This window comes from Anolis carolinensis, chromosome 3, assembly GCF_035594765.1.
Source record: "Anolis carolinensis isolate JA03-04 chromosome 3, rAnoCar3.1.pri, whole genome shotgun sequence".
NCBI lineage: Eukaryota > Metazoa > Chordata > Lepidosauria > Squamata > Dactyloidae > Anolis > Anolis carolinensis.
This window is the reverse complement of record NC_085843.1, coordinates 43,904,877-43,923,465: the sequence shown is the minus strand read 5'-3', so window position 1 is coordinate 43,923,465 and position 18,589 is coordinate 43,904,877. Positions and strand designations below refer to the sequence as shown.

At 40.8% G+C, this 18,589-nt stretch overlaps 1 protein-coding gene across 3 annotated transcripts in view; it reads left to right on the top strand.

The window, feature by feature from the left end:
- Positions 1 to 18,589, top strand: part of impg2 (interphotoreceptor matrix proteoglycan 2) — an 83,649-nt gene that overhangs the window by 32,565 nt on the left and 32,495 nt on the right. For 2 of the 3 annotated variants that reach the window (XM_016992576.2, XM_062974813.1), the window contains exons 6-8: positions 16,542 to 16,591; positions 17,391 to 17,476; positions 18,117 to 18,278. In XM_016992576.2, the coding sequence (XP_016848065.1) occupies positions 16,542 to 16,591; positions 17,391 to 17,476; positions 18,117 to 18,278 (298 nt within the window). Of the gene's footprint in view, positions 1 to 4,569; positions 4,679 to 16,541; positions 16,592 to 17,390; positions 17,477 to 18,116; positions 18,279 to 18,589 lie in introns of those variants that run through there. The other variant, XM_062974814.1, reaches the window with a different exon arrangement.

The window sequence follows — 18,589 nt, the reverse complement described above, 5'->3', positions numbered from 1 at the left end:
CACAGACTTTCTCTCATTTATAGAGTGCCTTCAGTCTTCAGCTTATTTGTCAACTCATGCCACTTGTTTTATCTGCTAATCTTTCAGCTGCTCCCAGATATTGTTATCCCATCCCCATTTTGGTTGTAATAGGCATAACTTTAGTAGATATTCAGTACTACATCATATATTTTTATATATTCAACATTTCACAGATGAAAACCAGGACATATGTGGCCAAAAATTAGTGTGTGATCAAGAGGGCAAAGGTCATTAATGAAGAAGAACATGTAAGCTAGGAAAGGCTGCAGTGGCTTGCTTTTTCTTGAGTCTTCTGGGAAGGGCAAGATTCTGTGTCTTCTTCTCCGCTCCTATCCCCATATTGAGTGACGTTTTGGAAAAGTTTACCTTATAAGATGGCAGTGGGGTGTGTGTGTGTGTGTGTGTGTGTGTGATCATTTCATAAAGTAAAGGGAGAAATTGTGAAGAGATAGTACCTTTCAGTCCTCCATCGCCCCGTTTCATGACCTTTCCCCTCATCAGACTATCAAACTTTGGAGTGCTTCCCCATAGGCACCCGATATCTTCCTTATCATACAGAGCCAAGAAGTCTCTGACTGCCGCATGTTTTTTTTTTTTTTGCTACATCTTAAAATTTCTATAATATCCGGACAAGATTCCTTACCCAGGACTGCATATGTATCATAACAGGAAATAATAACAAAAAGTTCTTTAATATTTATTACCACTTGGATTTGGAGTTCCTACATGGACAAAATAAAAACAGATTCTATTACTATCAAATTACATTTTGAAATACAAGTTTAGGACAGGAGTGCAATAAGAAAGCCAAGTATTTTTTTTTGAAAACAATTAAAGAATTTAAGAGTAAAAAATAATAATTTTAAACCAACTAGCAAAGGAAAATCATCCGTTCTTTCAGTTCTCCAATGCCTCTATTCTGCAATATCTGTCATTTCTAATTTTAAAAATTTGCAATGACAGGGATGACAGCTCACTGCTCTAAGGACCACCAATCAGAATGGCAACCACAAAAACGGACGGAGACAGTCATGCACCCCATCACATGTCATTTTAAGACAAAATAATGGGTCCTTCATGCTTTTTGTGTGTGTGCTAATTTCACGATTTCTCTCTGTGATCACAGATCAGCCCAAATGAATGATAGATATGTAGTTGTGTGACTTGGGGGGGGGGAGGTCATCAACGACTGGAAGTATGGCATCTGATGGCAGCCTTGACTCCCCATTATTTTATGGTAGCTGACAGTGAAATGGAGGGAGCGGGGAGAAGATTGTCCGTCTGATGAGGTCATCTGAGGACAAAGGGAGAAGTGTGGAAGATGAGAGAGAAACTTGGACATTTAAAAATTATTTGAAAAAGTTGGACAACAGAGTATTAATCAGGACTGTTTTTGCCAAATATGGATAGTTAGAGTATGCATTTTATCACCATACAATGAAATATAACCTATGTCACAACAAAACTAGAACTGGAACTCTCCTCCTCTAGCAATGTGAATATCAAATAAGAGCCTGTAACAAAGATGGAAATCATTTAACTCTCAAGCTGCCATTCCAATATCCCTGACCAATAGCTTTGCTGCTTAGATCTTAAAGTTAAACATCATCCAGAGGCTTACACAATTCCCGCTTCTGGCCTATAGACAAGAGTGAGAAGCATAGATTATCATATTATTACTTAGAATTGCTTTTAATTAAAAGTTAAATGGCATTTTATTCCCATTAAACCAGTATCTAAATATTCTGTTCTTGGAACAGTACTACTTACTGTATGTATTCTTACCCTTTCAATATGAGATATTCAAAGGAACTCTACTAAGGTGATCAGAGTCAGCACTTTTATCTTTCAGACACCATACTGAATTCTCTACTTGGAAAAGTTCAGTGTCAATTTCTCTCCCGTGCTGTCATCTGGTATTCTTTAAAACTTGATACAGACGTACTGCCTTTTTTGTACTTACTGCCACCATTGTTATGCCAGCTCATCAGAGTCAGTTTGGACACTATAGTGTATTTGTAATATAAATAATTACAGATGCTATTTTTTGGTAACATTTGACAGATGTGAAGCTGGCATGTTGTTTTTAATAGTTGTATTCTTTAAATTTTATGGTCTTATGTTACATTTCAGAGTTTGCTGTATAGCCAGGTAGTATATTAATTGTCAGTATAAAATTGTTGTTGTTGTTGTAATAGACATGGCGCCTTACAAGTTAAATAACCACAAAACCCATCCAGATGTTCCAAATAAATAAATTTATTTTATTTTAACAAGAGTAAGCAAAGCAGATGTTAGGATAAGGAGATTAATTTTCCAGTCATAAACAAAGATATTTGGATAGGTTTTCTTCAGTTGTATCACCCTATACCTTTACCTAACTTTGACAGCATGAACAGTGACTTCTTCTGTAGCATCTATAGTAAAGTTATATTTTGGAACGAGACAGGACCTGCCATCCAGTGAGTTTGAATCTGCTTCGGACTCATTTATAGGTGGGCCCAGCTGGAGTGGTAGGTTTCATTCCAGTAGGTTTGGTGTATAGATTTTTGCATGCACGCACTTTCAGCAGTAGTCTTTGAAGTGACTGCTTTATGGTAGGTTTCACTCTGGTAGGGACAGTATATAGGTTATTGCATGCACACTCTTTCAGCAGTAGCTTTTGGAGTGTCTGCTTTCTAAACAGTCTGGCAAAGCTTAAACAATTGTATTCACTTGGGATTTTAGCAAATGGAGGACACCATATTGCTTATGATGTTTGTATGTTTTTCATGTTTCATAATGCCAGTGATACTTATCTTTGTTTTACCTGGAATTCTACATCTTCCTTTATTCTAGGCTGGTTTCCTTTGACTGCAAACCATCTTGTAAATCCATTTGATTGAATGTAGATCCACATTCCTGAAATAGATACAACTGAATGTAAAAATGTAGGAGACTAATTTTCTAATCCTGAAAGATAGGTAGGAGATTCTTTGATGTCATGATTACTTTTTTAAAGTGGAACATTTCAGTTTAATGAGTTAAACCATTACATAAAATGCTTTACCACTTTACTTCAGTTGTGAAACACATGATATGTTAGATCTAGATTGCTATCTCAGTGTTATTTAATTATTTATTTCTTACACATATATCCTTCATTTCTAACAAATAGTGCTCCAGGTAACTAATAACAATAAAACAGAATATAGTGTAGATGAATTGTTGCTGAATGTGGAAAATGGCATCAGCCAATTGAACTAACAAAGCCAATTGCATAGAAGACTGGCTAAATTGAATGTATAGATTTTTTTCCATATGCACACTCTTACCTCCTTTTTTCATGCACATGATGTTTAATGCATCCTTTTGGAGGGATTTTATAACTAGTAAAGAGATACAGAAAATGGGGAATACACAATAAAATTATTTCTGGCATCACATATTCATTATTGATTTTCTAAATAGTATATCTTTTTATGGTGTATTACACCATACTATGATGTACAATGAAAAATAATCAAAGATAATAAAATGATGATAAAATGCAAAATTAAAAGTACATAAAACAAAGCAACTAAAACATCAATAACCTCCATTACAGCAATCGGGTGACATGAATTGATTCACAAATCAGCAAGAAAAAGAACCAGAGTATGGGGCCAGCCAACAGAACAAAGTTATGCTTTTTTAATGATTATGCAAGAAAAATGTTTCAAGGACTCTTTAAATGGAACACAAGGATATCTCAATCTTATTTTAGTTCCTTTGAAGTTCTACTGGAATCACAACAAATAATAGAGTCCTTAAGATATCATAAAAATAAGATAATGTTGTTGAGCAGATTGTAAAACCATAGAGTGGGGTACAATTTATAAGGATTGTTCAATTGTTTTGGACTTGCATGTTTACCTTACAGAACTTCAAATGTTGGATTGTAGTTTGGGGAGATTATGATGAAGGGAAGATTATTCTGTTGGACACCATCCTCCCCACGCTACTTCCCCTCTAACACAACAAATAGCTATGGGATGTAATGGACGTCTCTCAATATTGTGCTTTAAGATTTTAAATACAATGAAAAACCCTTTGTCTCCATGCTCCCCTTCTTCATCAGACTAGCTCTTCTAGTTTGTAAAAATTTAAAAATTAAACATGCAAGTCCAAACTACAAATTTAACTGTGTAATTTCACCTTTATTGGAGTACTAGGGATTGAGTGACACCACAGTTAAATCTGCTTGTTTATTTTATTTACAGAGATTTTGTTCCAACTGGAATTAACAACCAATATTTTTCAGCACTGAACATTTTCAGAAGCTGAGCTCTCTTCATCATACTTCACTTTGACAACAACAAGCACTAGTATACTATGAAAGAAGGCGATTGATTTACTTCATGGGCTGAAAATCTCTGTAAAAATTAACAGGCAAATTTCCTCCAGTATTTTATAGAATTGAGTCTGACTTCTCATATTTGGGGCACTACTGTGGCTGGATGACCTCCAAATTTTAAGATACATAGTCTTGAATGAATGAACTCCTCTGTTTTATCTGATGTTTAGTTTTCTATTATTCATTATCCATTTTTAAGAACCTGCTCGTGCATGGATACATGTATACATTAATATTTTGCTTAATATCCAGCCAAGCTGGTCCAGAGCTTCATATATGCAGGTAGGCAATAGATGTTCTTGTTGTGTCCTTCTATCTAGATGTTACCGCAGCTGGACCAAATTTTTCTCACTGAAGTCATTGGGCTGTGTGACTGTAGCTAAGGACAAGCTCTTCTTCCAATGCACAGCTTGGTATTCTATTATAACTAACTATATGTTTTCTGGTAAAATACAATAAAAGGCAAACATCTATTTACCAGTATGTTTATTTAAAGGGTAATAGATATTTCATTTTGAATATCATAATTAGAAATGTCTGGATGTTGGGTCTGGGCTTTCAGAAGAATTTCAGTTCTTCAAGAGATACAGAGGTGTGTAGTCTGTTATGCCCTCTCTGAACCAACTCGGCCTATATTTCTGTTTATAATTTTAATATATATAAGGGAAGACTAAGGCAATTAAAAAACAGCTTCTGTTCTTATGGTTACATAATTGACTTCAGAAGTATGCATTTAAGGATAAATTTGGTCCTCTTACTTTTTGTCTGATTTGTTCTTAGGATTTCTTTAAATATAGCAACATTGCATCACTTAACAGGTATCTAAATACTTCCGGTTTTGGTATTTTTATCTGCATATTAAAAGCCTAATAGATTTCATTTTCTTCTTCTGTAAATAATAAAACTCAGAATTTGTTTTTTTACTACATCATTTGTGTAGCGAGGTAGCATTGTCAACAAAGATTGGGCCTTCTCAGTATTTATCTGAAGCCAAATGTTATTACTTTTTGATATTCAGTGGAAGTGTTCTTGTTTTCCTGTGATTTTAATGGCTTTTAATAGTGTTCTTGTTACTTTTAGTGGCATGGTGGTTTTATAATGGCCCAGGACAATCTGCGTTATTGTTGGAAAATGCTGAGTTTTTTTTTATTTTCCATATGCTTTTCTTTCATTTTTTATGATTTTGCAAACCAACGTGGTAATGTTGTATTGGAAATTGGATATTTTCCTACCAAATAACATCCAGTAGTAAACTGGTGAAAATGGTCTTAGCACAATCTACCTGGCAAACTAGCTTTCCTTTTACAGAATTTATTTATTACTTAATGTGAAGAATAAGGATGCAAGTCAAGGTGCCCTCAAGCCACTTTACACCACTTTTAGAGGGATGTAGTGTCACTCAACTTCTTTGTCTCTGAGACCCTTCCAACTTTTAGACCTCTTTACAAATTCTTTTCAATCCCAGTCCATTTCCTGGCAACATTTTCTAGATTCATAAGGAGAGTGTTCCTTGTGAAGTGTCCGTGCCTTGGATCAAAGAAGAATGGTGGTCCTCCATCACAATATAGTTCTTCCTCCTATGGATAACTGACTAGTGAAACCAACCTGGTCTGGCTTCTTCCCAAAATAATTTGATGAATTATAACCTGCTTCTGTCAATGGAGATTTTGGCAAACTGTCGGTCTCCCTCCCATATGTCAGAAAAGCAAGTAAGGAGTTGTAGGAGAGAATGTGTACTGATGTTTATTTTATGAAAACAAGAAGTCACCCAGAGCTATTTTAGTCATCCCAAAAGGTGATCTTTAGTTTCTTTGTGATTTGTCCTGCTTGAGAAGCAATGACTTCACAGGTTTTATGTGAATGTTTGACCTTTGACTACCTCTTCCAGCTTGCATGCTGCACATAAAAACTTCTTGTTGATTGAAGGGAAAGAGGGCAGCACTCATCTGCCAAAAGCCATCCCAGCATCCAGAGATTTTGAGTGTAGTCCTGTCTTTAAAGTAGAGAATAGAACTGAACTTCTTTGTTGTTCCCTTTGTGATGGTTACAATGCACACATTTTGCCAACCATCTGGATTTTAAATTTGCTCTTTAGAGAATCAAAAATGCTAAGCATGTCTGAAGGTTCCCTTGTGACAAAATCAGTCAGAATCTGATTATACACAAAGTCAGAGCGGTAGTAAAAAAAAAAGGTAGTAATTGATAGTTTGATGCACTTGAGTGATTCTTAAAATTTGAAGGTAGCCCACTTTTACACGTATCATAGTACAACGGGCCCTAATATGGATACCAAACTTGAATATGCATCTCCTGATATTGGGGTGTAACTGTGACTATCTGTAAAAGTAACGCCCAGCTTTATGGAATCAAAGTCATCCCCCTAGACCCTTTTTCCCAATGCCAACAAAGGATTCTACTATTGTTGTCATTACTATGTTCCCTTAAATGCTAATTTCCACAGTAGACAATGAAATCAGTAAAAGAGGTGTATTGGACACACATATATGATTTAATCAGTGTTACTCTCTGAATGGAAGGTAGATATAGAATAAATATAACATAAATATATTTTTGTTACCACAATAATCCCGGGTCATTTGCTGTTTGTGTGTGAACCGCAATAAGTATGTTTTTTAATTCCCGTAGTTCCTTGTTTCTTATCTTGTTCATATTCCTCTACTGTTAACCCATTCAAGTTCTGTTCAAGGCCACACTTTACTGTTGTTCTTGACCAAAATCTAGCATTTCACATGCAAGAGATATGTTTATATCCAGTGCAACCCAGTTCAGATGTCAGCTCAGTCATTGGTATATTGTGTGTCTTTGTTCAGAGCTGATTGTTTCATTTTATATTTGGATGTTATCAGAGTTGAAAGAGACACGGGAAGTGCTAATCAGTAGCATTTCATCTTTGATTCCTTCATTAGTGTTGAAGCAGAGCCCACTCTTTTCCGTTCAGAGTAAAATATTCAAATAAATAGTTTTATATAGGCATCCCTGTATGTTTGGGTTACGGTATTGGTATGGTGACTGTGCCGTCCGCCGGACAATAAAAAACTATAAAACTGAAACGTGCTGTCCTTTATCCGGGCGAACTGCAAATCCCTATAAGCTGTCCTATAGATATTGAACGACTGAGTCTGGATAACTTCAAAAAGGATGTTTATTCATACAAGGTTGTAAACCTGGCACAGATCTTAAAGTTGCAGAAAATGAAACAAATTTCTATAGGTTTTAGGTACAGAATTATCCCTGGTTCCAGAAAGCAAAGGTGATTATAAAACCACTATACCCTAATCACGCTGCCTATATTAGAAGGAGAAACTCTTTCCTTCCCTATCTTTACAGCAAAGATTAGTTCTAGAAGCGACAGAATAACCCTGCTCCTCCAACTAGATTTCCTATTCCAGATCAATATAATTCAATACTTATCTAATTTGGATAGGCTTAGATTGGCCTGGTTTTGAGGATGATTTGTCCCAGTTAGCCTTGCACAGCTCCAGCACGTTGGAAGACTATAGCCAGAATGAAGCTCCAAAATGGAGACTAGACCCTGGTAAAAAGGGCGGTCCTAAGATGTTGCACTCTTTGACCAATCACTGCAAAGAAAACTGCAGCCAGCTATTGCAGATTCCAAGCCACTTTTCCTAGGCTTTTGCAGCCAGAGGCTCAAACAAAATGTAAAGGAGGGAAAACAAACAAACGACCAATAGGTAAGGCAAACCATCGTCCTGGGGGACGGAACACTCCCCGCTAAATTCCCAGGATGTGGGAATTTACCAATCAAAAACATACAAACACCTTTGTATACACAACACAAACACTAGAACTTTAAACATCTCCAATAAGCAACACGAGGTCACTAATTGGTCTGTCCAAAATGGACACTTTGCCTCTGTTGCAAGTCTTTAATTGAACTTTCCTGACCTTACCATCCGGGCAAGGAAAGGTCTTTAATACAATGCCCATGGGCCATGCATGGCGGGGCAAGTCTTTGTCCTTTAACAACACAACGTTGTTAACCTCAATGTTGTCCTGTGGGCTTTGCCAGATTCTTCTAGCTTGAAGCTGGTTTAAGTACTCAGCTTTCCACCTTTTCCAAAAGTGGTTGGCCAAGGACTGCACCTGTTTCCACAGGGCACGGTGAGTTCCGTCCGGAACTGGCAACATGACGTCCTTCCATCCTGGCACCTTTTGTGTCAAAATAAGTGCAGGAGTCAGTGGTTGTAAGTTCTCAGGGTCACTGGTAAGGGGAACCAGCGGCCGGTTGTTGATAATTGCGGTAACTTCCGCCATAAGTGTCACCAAAACATCATGCGTCAATGACCTATGACTCAAAAACATGGCATTAAGGATTTTGCGACTAATACCAATCATCCTCTCCCAAACACCACCCATATGGGAGGCGTGAGGAACATTGAAAGTCCACATAATTTGTTCAGTATTCGTAAAGTTCTGAACCTTTGGGTCTCTCCCAAACCTAGACACACAATTGAGTTCTTTGGTCGCACCTACAAAATTGGTGCCACAGTCCGACCGAATTGACTTAATTGGCCCTCTGAGGGCTATGAACCTTTTTAATGCGTTTAAAAATGATGAAGTGTCCATCCCTTCTATGACTTCTATATGGACAGCTCGTATTACTAAACAAGTAAACAAAACTGCCCACCTCTTGTTATTTACAACACCACCCCTGGTTTTCCTAGTGACAACCTCCCAAGGACCAAACACATCGATTCCCACATGGGAAAAGGGTGGGTCTGTCAAAGTCCTATCCTGAGGTAGTTCTGCCATCAACTGACTTTGACAGTTTCGCCTAAGGCGCCTGCATTTAACACATTTGAAAATACAACTGTTGACCAACCTTTTGGCATTAACTACCCACAGACCTTCATTTCTAAGGGCTGCCTCAGTTAGAGTTCTACCCTGATGATGGATCCTTTCATGGTGATGCCGAACGAGCAGCAATGCAGTGTGACTATTAGGGGGTATGATGATGGGGTTTTTTATGCACGCCTTGAGTTTAGCTTTGGCTAACCTTCCTCCAACTCTCAAAATACCCTCCTTGTCTAGAAATGGGTTTAACTCATTTAGAAGACTTTGATTAGGGATGTTGAGCCCTTGCTCTAGCCTAGCTATTTCCTGCTTGAAAGCAGATCTCTGTACTGACTTGAATATGACGCTCTTAGCCTTTATCATATCCTGGACCTGTAAAGGCTCACTATCTTTGCAAGCTAAACGATGTATAAGCCTAGCTACTGCTCTAAGAAGACTGTGCCACTCCGAAAAACGTTCAAAACGGTGCGGTTCCAGGCAAGATCTTTGGCCCATCTTGATTTCTGTGGTTGATTTGCAGGCTTTCACCTCTGCACTTCGTGAGACTTGAGCATTCATAATGTCCGAAACCCTTTGCTCATCTTTCGAGAGCGCTGTGGCTTCGTCTCTCTCAGAGACTTTGAAGATGGAGGAATACTCTGGAGTTATTGCTTGGCAGTAGACTGAGATGTGACTTAGGCAACTGCGCACAAGTGTAGGACGTCCACCTTTAAGCACCTGTGCTTGATTGGAGTCCAACGACGATGGTGGGTGCATCTTGTTTATACACACTGGGCCTATGACTGTCCAGCCTAATGGTAGCAGCTGAGCAATGGGCGCCCCTGGAGGTCCCTTAACTTGGTCGTTCACATAGAACAAGTTCGGACAGTCCGCACCAAGCAGAAGGGCAATGTCCACATCTGGACGGAAAGCAGGTATGGCATTCTTTAATCGTCGCAAATGTGGATGAGCCTCCACAACTTCTCTAGTTACAATTTGTTTTTTGTTCCGAGGGATGGAGGAACACTCAATCAGGTCTGGCAACTTGAACTGCCTCTTCTGGTCGCAAGAGGAGACAACAAAGCCAGATGCTATGCGACCCTGCAACTTCTTTTTTCCTGCACACGTAGTCATAGTGTAGTCAACCATCTTGGTTTTAAGGTCAAACATGCGGAAAAACTCTGGAGTCGCCAGGGAGGCGTCGCTTTGTGAATCCAAAGCCACGTAAAGTCTCTTTTTAAGCCAAGGTCTTCTGGCTGGATATACATCCGCTAGGCAGATAGGATGACAAACTCTGTACTGGTGCGAGTCAGAACACAGCTCTGTACAGGCGACTGCTGAAACCTCCACCTGCATCTCTGGTACGACTGGCTTGTCGGTGTCTTCGACTGCTGACTTTTCTTTTGGTGAAACGTTCCCTTTGGGGTGGGAGATGACACTGGAGTTGTGCATTGCGGTGCAATGCTTGAGGCTGTTGCATTTCTCACACTTGACGTTTTCTTTGCAGTTGGACGCAAAGTGTGGAGTTGCTCCACAGCATCTAAAGCAGATTCCCTGCTTTTGAACTAGCTGTTGCCTCTCTTTGTATGACTTTCTACTAAACTCCCTGCAGTTGGCCAAGCTGTGAGGCTTTTGGTGGATAGGGCAAAGCAACTCTTTTACCTCCGACCTGGGTTCATCAGTCTTGTGTTGAGTTTCGACTGCCTTTACGCTGACAGGTCTATTGGCCTCTCTAGGTGGTTTCTTGTCCACTTCAGATGCCTTCCCTGGATGGGTCCCTTGGTATAAGGTGGGGAGGCCCGTCTGCGGATCATTCCTTTCTCTGGCTGCCCTGGTGATGAACTGGACCAAATGAGAAAATGGAGGGTATGCCTGGGAGTGGGCCTCCTTGTAGTTGAAGACCTCCTGTCCCCAGCGTTCTTGCAAAGTGAAGGGCAGCTTGGTCAAGATCTGCCTCTGGGACAGGTGCTGATCGAGGCACTTCAAACCGGGCAGTTCTGGATTCTCCTTGGCCGACTCTAATTCCGTAAGGAGATCGCAAAGGTCCCACAAGAGTTTGAAGTCTTTGAGTTTCAAAGCTGGGAACCTTTGGAGCTTGTCCATAAGAGATGCTTCAATCTCTGTGCTGGCCCCATACCTCTGCTGCAACCTGGCCCAGGCCTTTTCCAGGGCTTTGTCGGGATCGGCTACGTGGGCTGCGTAGATCTTCTTAACTTGTGAGGATGAGGCTGGGCCCAACCATGCAGCCAGAAGAGTCAGTTCTTCCTCAGGCAATAACTTTAAGTCTCTGATTGCTCTCTGGAAGGTGGCCTTCCAGAGAAGAAATTCCTCAGGCTTGTCCGAAAACTTTTCGACACCCTTGTCCTTAAGATCTCTTCTGGGGCTTCTGATGATGGAGACAAGCTGGGACTCTGGCGTCGAAGGGAACAATTGAGGAGTTTGCTGTTGTGGAGTGGACTCCCACCGTGCACCTTGCGTCAACCTTTGGCCTCTTGGAGGGATGACATCGACCACTGACGAATCGGTGGCTCCCTGTGCAGCTGTCTGTAAGGGCCAACTAGCACTTGGCCTTGAGGCCCTGATTGACTGACCTAGGGATTTAGCAGGAGGCACAGGTAGCTCGGGCAAGGGTGAGCTCCCCGCTATGACGCTCTGCTCTGCAGGAAACTCAAAAGTGACTTTGGGGCCCTGCTCTGGGTAAGGAGAGAAGTCTTCCTGTTCCTCATCCGAAAACTGGCTGTTTAAGCTATTAAGATGCACAAGCACCTTGGAAGAAGGGTCCTGCTTCGGCAACTGACTTACATTTTCTTCTGTGAGTGGCTCAATTAGGGCCTTGGCCAAAGTCTCAGCCCTTACCTTTTTGGCAGTAGCATCCATCCTTATTCTAAGCATTTCTATTTCACCTTGCCTTTGGGCCTGTTCCATTTGCATTTCGCTTTGTCTACGGGCCTGTTCTATTTGCATTTCGCTTTGTCTACGGGCCTGTTCTATTTGCAGTCGTTGCTCTTCTTCTTTAAAGGGAAGGGTGAGATCAGCTGCCTTAGCATCAGCCTCCGCCCCCGCTACCTTGCTCTTTAGCTTCAGACGTGCAGCCTCCTTAATGTGCAAGGCAGCTAGGGAAGAGATGGCACTCCCAGCAGCAGAAGACTTGCTAGAGTGGCTATGTTTAGATGATGCACACTCCCTTAGCTTAGATACCTGGCTAGAGCGGTTGGACTTAAGACTAAGTGCCACAGCAGGTGATTTTAAAAGATTGGTCTCATGGCTGCATAAGGAAGACTGATTTCCTTTTGGCTCAGACCTTAGATTAACAGGTGGAGAACTAAATTCCAAGGCATCTAGAATTGCCCTCACCTTATTTTCTTTCTCATTAGTGTCAGCTAAGACACTCACTATTTCTAACTCTGAATCCTTGGCGTTAATGCGCTCGAGGACCTGGACTATCTTAGACACCAAACCCCTCCAAATACCGAAGGTCTCTTCAAGGTCGGTCTGTAATATGGATGGCACCCTTGTAATACCCAAGCTCTCAATTCTGTCCATCAATGTTACAATTCGCTCCCATGCCGAACCTAACCTCACATGGAGGAGCTCCTTTTCACCTATTAGATGGGCTAGCATCTTGGCTGAAGGGTGCTTTATCCTTTGGGGCCTTTCATTCCTACTTTCAGCCTCAGAAGGAGGTATACCATCTGTATCATCTTGAAATTGCATAGACATTATGTATTCTTAATAGCAAGTAAATTTACAACAAAAGCAAATACAACATACCAGCAAGTAAATTTACAATAAAAGCAAATGCAATATATAATACAATGCACAACACTTAACCATAGCAATATATATCACTAAGTAACTATACTTTACAAAGATTGTGACCTTTGGCGCCAGATTTTAGTGGGCAAGCTGCAAAATGCCAACTGACAGCAACTTGCCACTTGATACCTCCCTTGCCCGAGTGACGTAAACTGCCAAAATGGCGACTTCGCCAAATTTTCAAGCACCTCGTGCTCTGCGGCTCGAGGCCTGCCGCCGAAGGAGCACCGAGGCTGGCTTTGGAAAGGAGGAGAGAAAAGACGCCTCCTCCCCGCTGTGAAGGGAGGTCACCACCGCAGGACGATGAAGCAGGTCACCACCGCAGGACGATGAGGCAGGTCACCACCGCAGGACGATGAGGCAGGTCACCACCGCAGGACGATGAGGCAGGTCACCACCGCAGGACGATGAGGCAGGTCACCACCGCCAGGCGATGAGGCAGGTCACCACCGCAGGACGATGAGGCAGGTCACCACCGCAGGACGATGAGGTAGGTCGAAGCCGGCCGAGTGCTCCGGCCGAACTCGCAGCAGCGTTGCCAGGCCTGTCCAGGTTCTAGCCTGGTTCTGGTGGGCTTCACGCCTCAGAGCCAGCCAAAGAACTGTCGCTGGTGCTCCGCGGCTCGAGGTCTACCGCCGAGGGAGCCCTGGACGTTGCTGGGAACTGCACAGCCTGTGCAAACCCAGAAAGCCACTGGGCCACGTGCGCACACGCGAGCCAAATAGCAAGGAAATAGAGCCCCACTATTTGACTCCTTCAGGTCTGAGAGCGGGCTCCACTGCCTCAGACGCTGGTAGAGTCTTTAGGTATGCAGACTGAGCTCAGGCGGAAAAGCCGCGGCCTGAACTAAACTTCCTAAACTATAAAAAACTATAAGCCGTGCAAGCTAGCTCAAGCGGAAAAACCGCTGATCTACCTCAAAACTGTGCCGTCCGCCGGACAATAAAAAACTATAAAACTGAAACGTGCTGTCCTTTATCCGGGCGAACTGCAAATCCCTATAAGCTGTCCTATAGATATTGAACGACTGAGTCTGGATAACTTCAAAAAGGATGTTTATTCATACAAGGTTGTAAACCTGGCACAGATCTTAAAGTTGCAGAAAATGAAACAAATTTCTATAGGTTTTAGGTACAGAATTATCCCTGGTTCCAGAAAGCAAAGGTGATTATAAAACCACTATACCCTAATCACGCTGCCTATATTAGAAGGAGAAACTCTTTCCTTCCCTATCTTTACAGCAAAGATTAGTTCTAGAAGCGACAGAATAACCCTGCTCCTCCAACTAGATTTCCTATTCCAGATCAATATAATTCAATACTTATCTAATTTGGATAGGCTTAGATTGGCCTGGTTTTGAGGATGATTTGTCCCAGTTAGCCTTGCACAGCTCCAGCACGTTGGAAGACTATAGCCAGAATGAAGCTCCAAAATGGAGACTAGACCCTGGTAAAAAGGGCGGTCCTAAGATGTTGCACTCTTTGACCAATCACTGCAAAGAAAACTGCAGCCAGCTATTGCAGATTCCAAGCCACTTTTCCTAGGCTTTTGCAGCCAGAGGCTCAAACAAAATGTAAAGGAGGGAAAACAAACAAACGACCAATAGGTAAGGCAAACCATCGTCCTGGGGGACGGAACAGTGACAGTGTGCATGCAGATTTTGGACTTCATCACATGGACCTTGAGAAGCACGGAGGACCATCTGTCTAGCAAAAGGAATTGTACCTTTTGATCCCCAATCACCCCATTTCAAGTTCTGTCTTCTCATCACATGTGTTTCCCTCTTCAATTTCTCCCCAATTTTTCCCCATTGTTGCCCGCCTTTGAACCGTCACACGTAGAATCCTTTCCTCCATCCTCTCCATATTTCTTTCTTTTTAAAAAAAATCAGAGAAAACTTCAATATCAAAAGCCAAGATTCCTATGGACCTCATTCCCGGGGGGGGGGGGGGAGGGGGAGGGGAATTTTAAACCTCTTTGGCTTGATATCTCTTTCCCATGCCTTCCTTCCCTTCATTAGACCAGCATAATCTTAAACCCCTTTGCAACTATTCCCTCTTGCAAGACTGTGCTTCCCTTCATTGGATCAGTGTCATTTTTAGATACTTTGGCTTGATAAGTCTTTCTCATGCCCTCCTTCCCTTCATTAGACCAGAGTTATGTTAAAAACCTAGCAATAGCACTATCTCGAGCCTAGATTCTTGTTTACTTGTAGTATGCAAGTGGAAAGCAACAGACATGTGCTCCAGCTCCTCCCTATCCCTTCCACTCCCATCCTCCCTGTGTGAATGGAGAAGGACTGCAAAGAAACAAATGCTAGCTGTATGTCAACATGGTTACAGAGGCCCCTTTGATTGAGAACTCTGCCTTATCAACAGTCCTGCTTTCATGAGATATACAAGCAGAGTAATTTGTAAGGTGTATGGTCAGATTAATTGTTTATCTTTTCTGTATCACTTGTCATACATCTCTGAGAATGAAAATGCATTTTCAAAGAATTTTTGTTGCATAACTTCAAGTCGTTTGTGTGTCATTGTGGTGATCCTATCAAAAGTTTTTTTTTGTTTTTTGAAAGAGAGAGGTTGCCCTTACCTCCTCTGAAGATGAAAGAATGTGACTTGCCCAAGGTGGGTTTCCATGATCAAGTGGGGATTTGAATTACCCTAATTCTCTTCCGAGAATTGCCTATCACCTCAAAACAGATCAAAGCCTCTCTTTTTCTTTCCCCAGCATTGATTCTCTACTGATTTCCAGTGATGTCCTATTTGTTTTATCATGTTACAGCTTACAATAATAATACTGAGAAATCTTCACTAAGAAAATGTCATCAAAGTTCTGTAGCAGCTGCAGCAACAGTCTACATGTTAAGCAACTGCCATGGCTTATGCCACTATAGCCAAGGAAAGTTTCTCATTGTAACACTTCTCCCCATCATCACTTCAAATTCCTGTTTCTCATTCTCTGGCCTTCTCCCTAAACTTGGAGTAGGAATGGGAACAATAGTGAAGAAGACGCAGTGCTGACTCCACCTATAGCATACCCTCCAACATTTTACAGATGTTGAATGTAAACTATTTTTGTACTTTTAACTCAATTTGCAGCAATTGGAGTGAACCAAGGACTAAATGAGAATGCGGGATCAGGACATTTTAAAAACATGAAAAGTTGGATGATAGAGGATTAATTGGGACTATCATCAAATCGGGACAGTTACAGCATATGCTATATTATAACCCCCTTGTCTCATGGAATGGGAGGCACAATGCAGAAGGGGCCTATTACCCATCCTTCATACTTTAAAAACAACCTATCCCTGTTTTGTGGTGCTCCCAGCACAGCTTGAGAAAATTAGAACTTGCATTGCATTAAAGTTATATGATGAGCCAGTCTTCCCAGTTTGTTAAAGTTCTCCCAGGGCTTATATGAGGTTTTGTTTTGTTTTGTTTTTTTAAAAAAGAAGAAATACATACATCCCATTTTTACCATTAACCTTTTTTTGATCTTTGATTTTCAGTTTTGGGATGCCAACACCTTCTCCACCTGGTGATGCTACCACATTAAGAGGTCAGTTCTTCCATATTTAATTATTCATTGCTTATTAAATTGATGGAGAGAGTGACACCTTCAATTTTCAATGAAAGGAATGATTCATAGGATATCAAAGTACCCTTTAGTATCTTCTGCCCTCTCTAGATGACACAATTTTCTGTACAGTGGGGTGTGCATCATTCACAATGAGAGAACTCAATATTTGTGTTGCTGCAGCTTACAAAAATCCATAGGATGAATAATACTAGTCATATGTCAAGTACACTTGTTGAAATCAATAGAACTTGAGCTAGTCACTATAAACTTAAATACAAATTATTTCAGTCTTGTCAAGGCACAGTATAGCTAGGTCTGATTCTCACCAATTTAGTATTTTTAAAGCTTTATTGTGTGATGTGAACTAGAGTAGAGGAGATAATATTCTACCATAGAGCTAAAATAGTCATCCTTCCACATTCGCTGAGTTGGGGCACAGAACCACTGCGAAAGTGAAAAACTGTGAATAAAAAAATTGCTATTTTTTTTTTACCTGAGGGAACACTTTTCTGGAAATATCTAGGTCTTCCAACACAATCCTATGAACAGCTTCCAGTTGAAGTTGTCCATAGAGTTGTGCTGGAGAGAGATGTTCTCTCTAGAACTCTAGGTCCTCCAACATAACTGGAGAAAGTTGACCACTGACAAACCTAGAGATTTCTAGATAGAACATTTTAATCAAATCTGTAAATCATCAAATTCATAAGAGTAAAACCTGCAAATATGGCAGTACAGTGATGTTTTATTAACTAAGGCATGTTATATTTTTCCTCTCTAGATGCAGCTGCTAATGTTCCACCACCAGATGTAGTGTCAGTTGAGAGTCCTTCAGACATTACCACTGAAAAGATTGAATATTTTGAAGTATGTGCAATGGGCTCTATGTTATACTTGTCCAGTAGAGTGGAAAGGCACTTCTAGAATTGTTGTCACTTTTAAATAAAATATGTTTATGGCTCCACAGTATTTCAGGGAAGTGAAAGTGTTCTTCCTGAGCCAGTACCCTCCAATATAACACATTTCCCCTTCTCAAATACTCCTGTACTAAGCTCACAACAGAATAAGAGACAAAAATGTGAACTTTATTTTCTTAACTTCCTTCTACTCACGAGATCCACTTTACCCTCTTCACCCAGCTCCCCAATATGTTCCCTCAACATCACCCTGCGGGGTAGAGGGGAGGAAGCTACTGCTGCCATTTCCCTTCCCAGGCATTCAAACAGGCCAGAAGCAGTGCCATGGCAAAGAGAGTGGGGGAGGGGTCAGTGCTTCTTTCAGTGCTTCCCTTGGACAGATGAAGTTCTTACCTGTCACCACTTGCCCCAGAGAAAAAAGTTAAGGTACATTATTCACATTTACCTTGAATAAATTGACCCAGATTTTGGGGGCTGATTTTTTTTGACTGAAATTTCTGGACTTATACATGAGTAGATAGGGCAATCTGTTTCAAAAACTGTACTATTGAATGGAAGATTTCTAAATCCATTAACTATTTTTTTGCTAGATCAATAATGAGATAAAGCGAGATGATGAAAAACTGGTGAAACCATCACCTGAACAGATGGTCGAGTTCAGCATACTTCTTCCAGAGGAGAAATACACCGATGAGCTGAGTGACCCCTTTACAGAAGAGTACCAGCAACTCTCACTACAATTTGTTTCTGAAGTAATTGTGTTACCTGTACACTTTTGCTATATGCTTTAAGTATCAGGGAAATTGTTTGAGTTGCTTTGGGGAGGGGGATACTAGTTAAATTCTTCAAGGATTTGAGCTTCAGATCTATACAGTGAGAACAATGCATGGTTTCCACTGAGACCAGTATGCTCTTGGTAAAATCTATTATCATATAATGTGAGATCATCATGGTTGAATTCTGATCCAATAAGGTGAAGTAGTTGAAACAAAACTCTATTAACATGCTGGCTCACATATCTCTTTGAGCTGAATGCTATGACTTCATCACATGGGCAAAATTG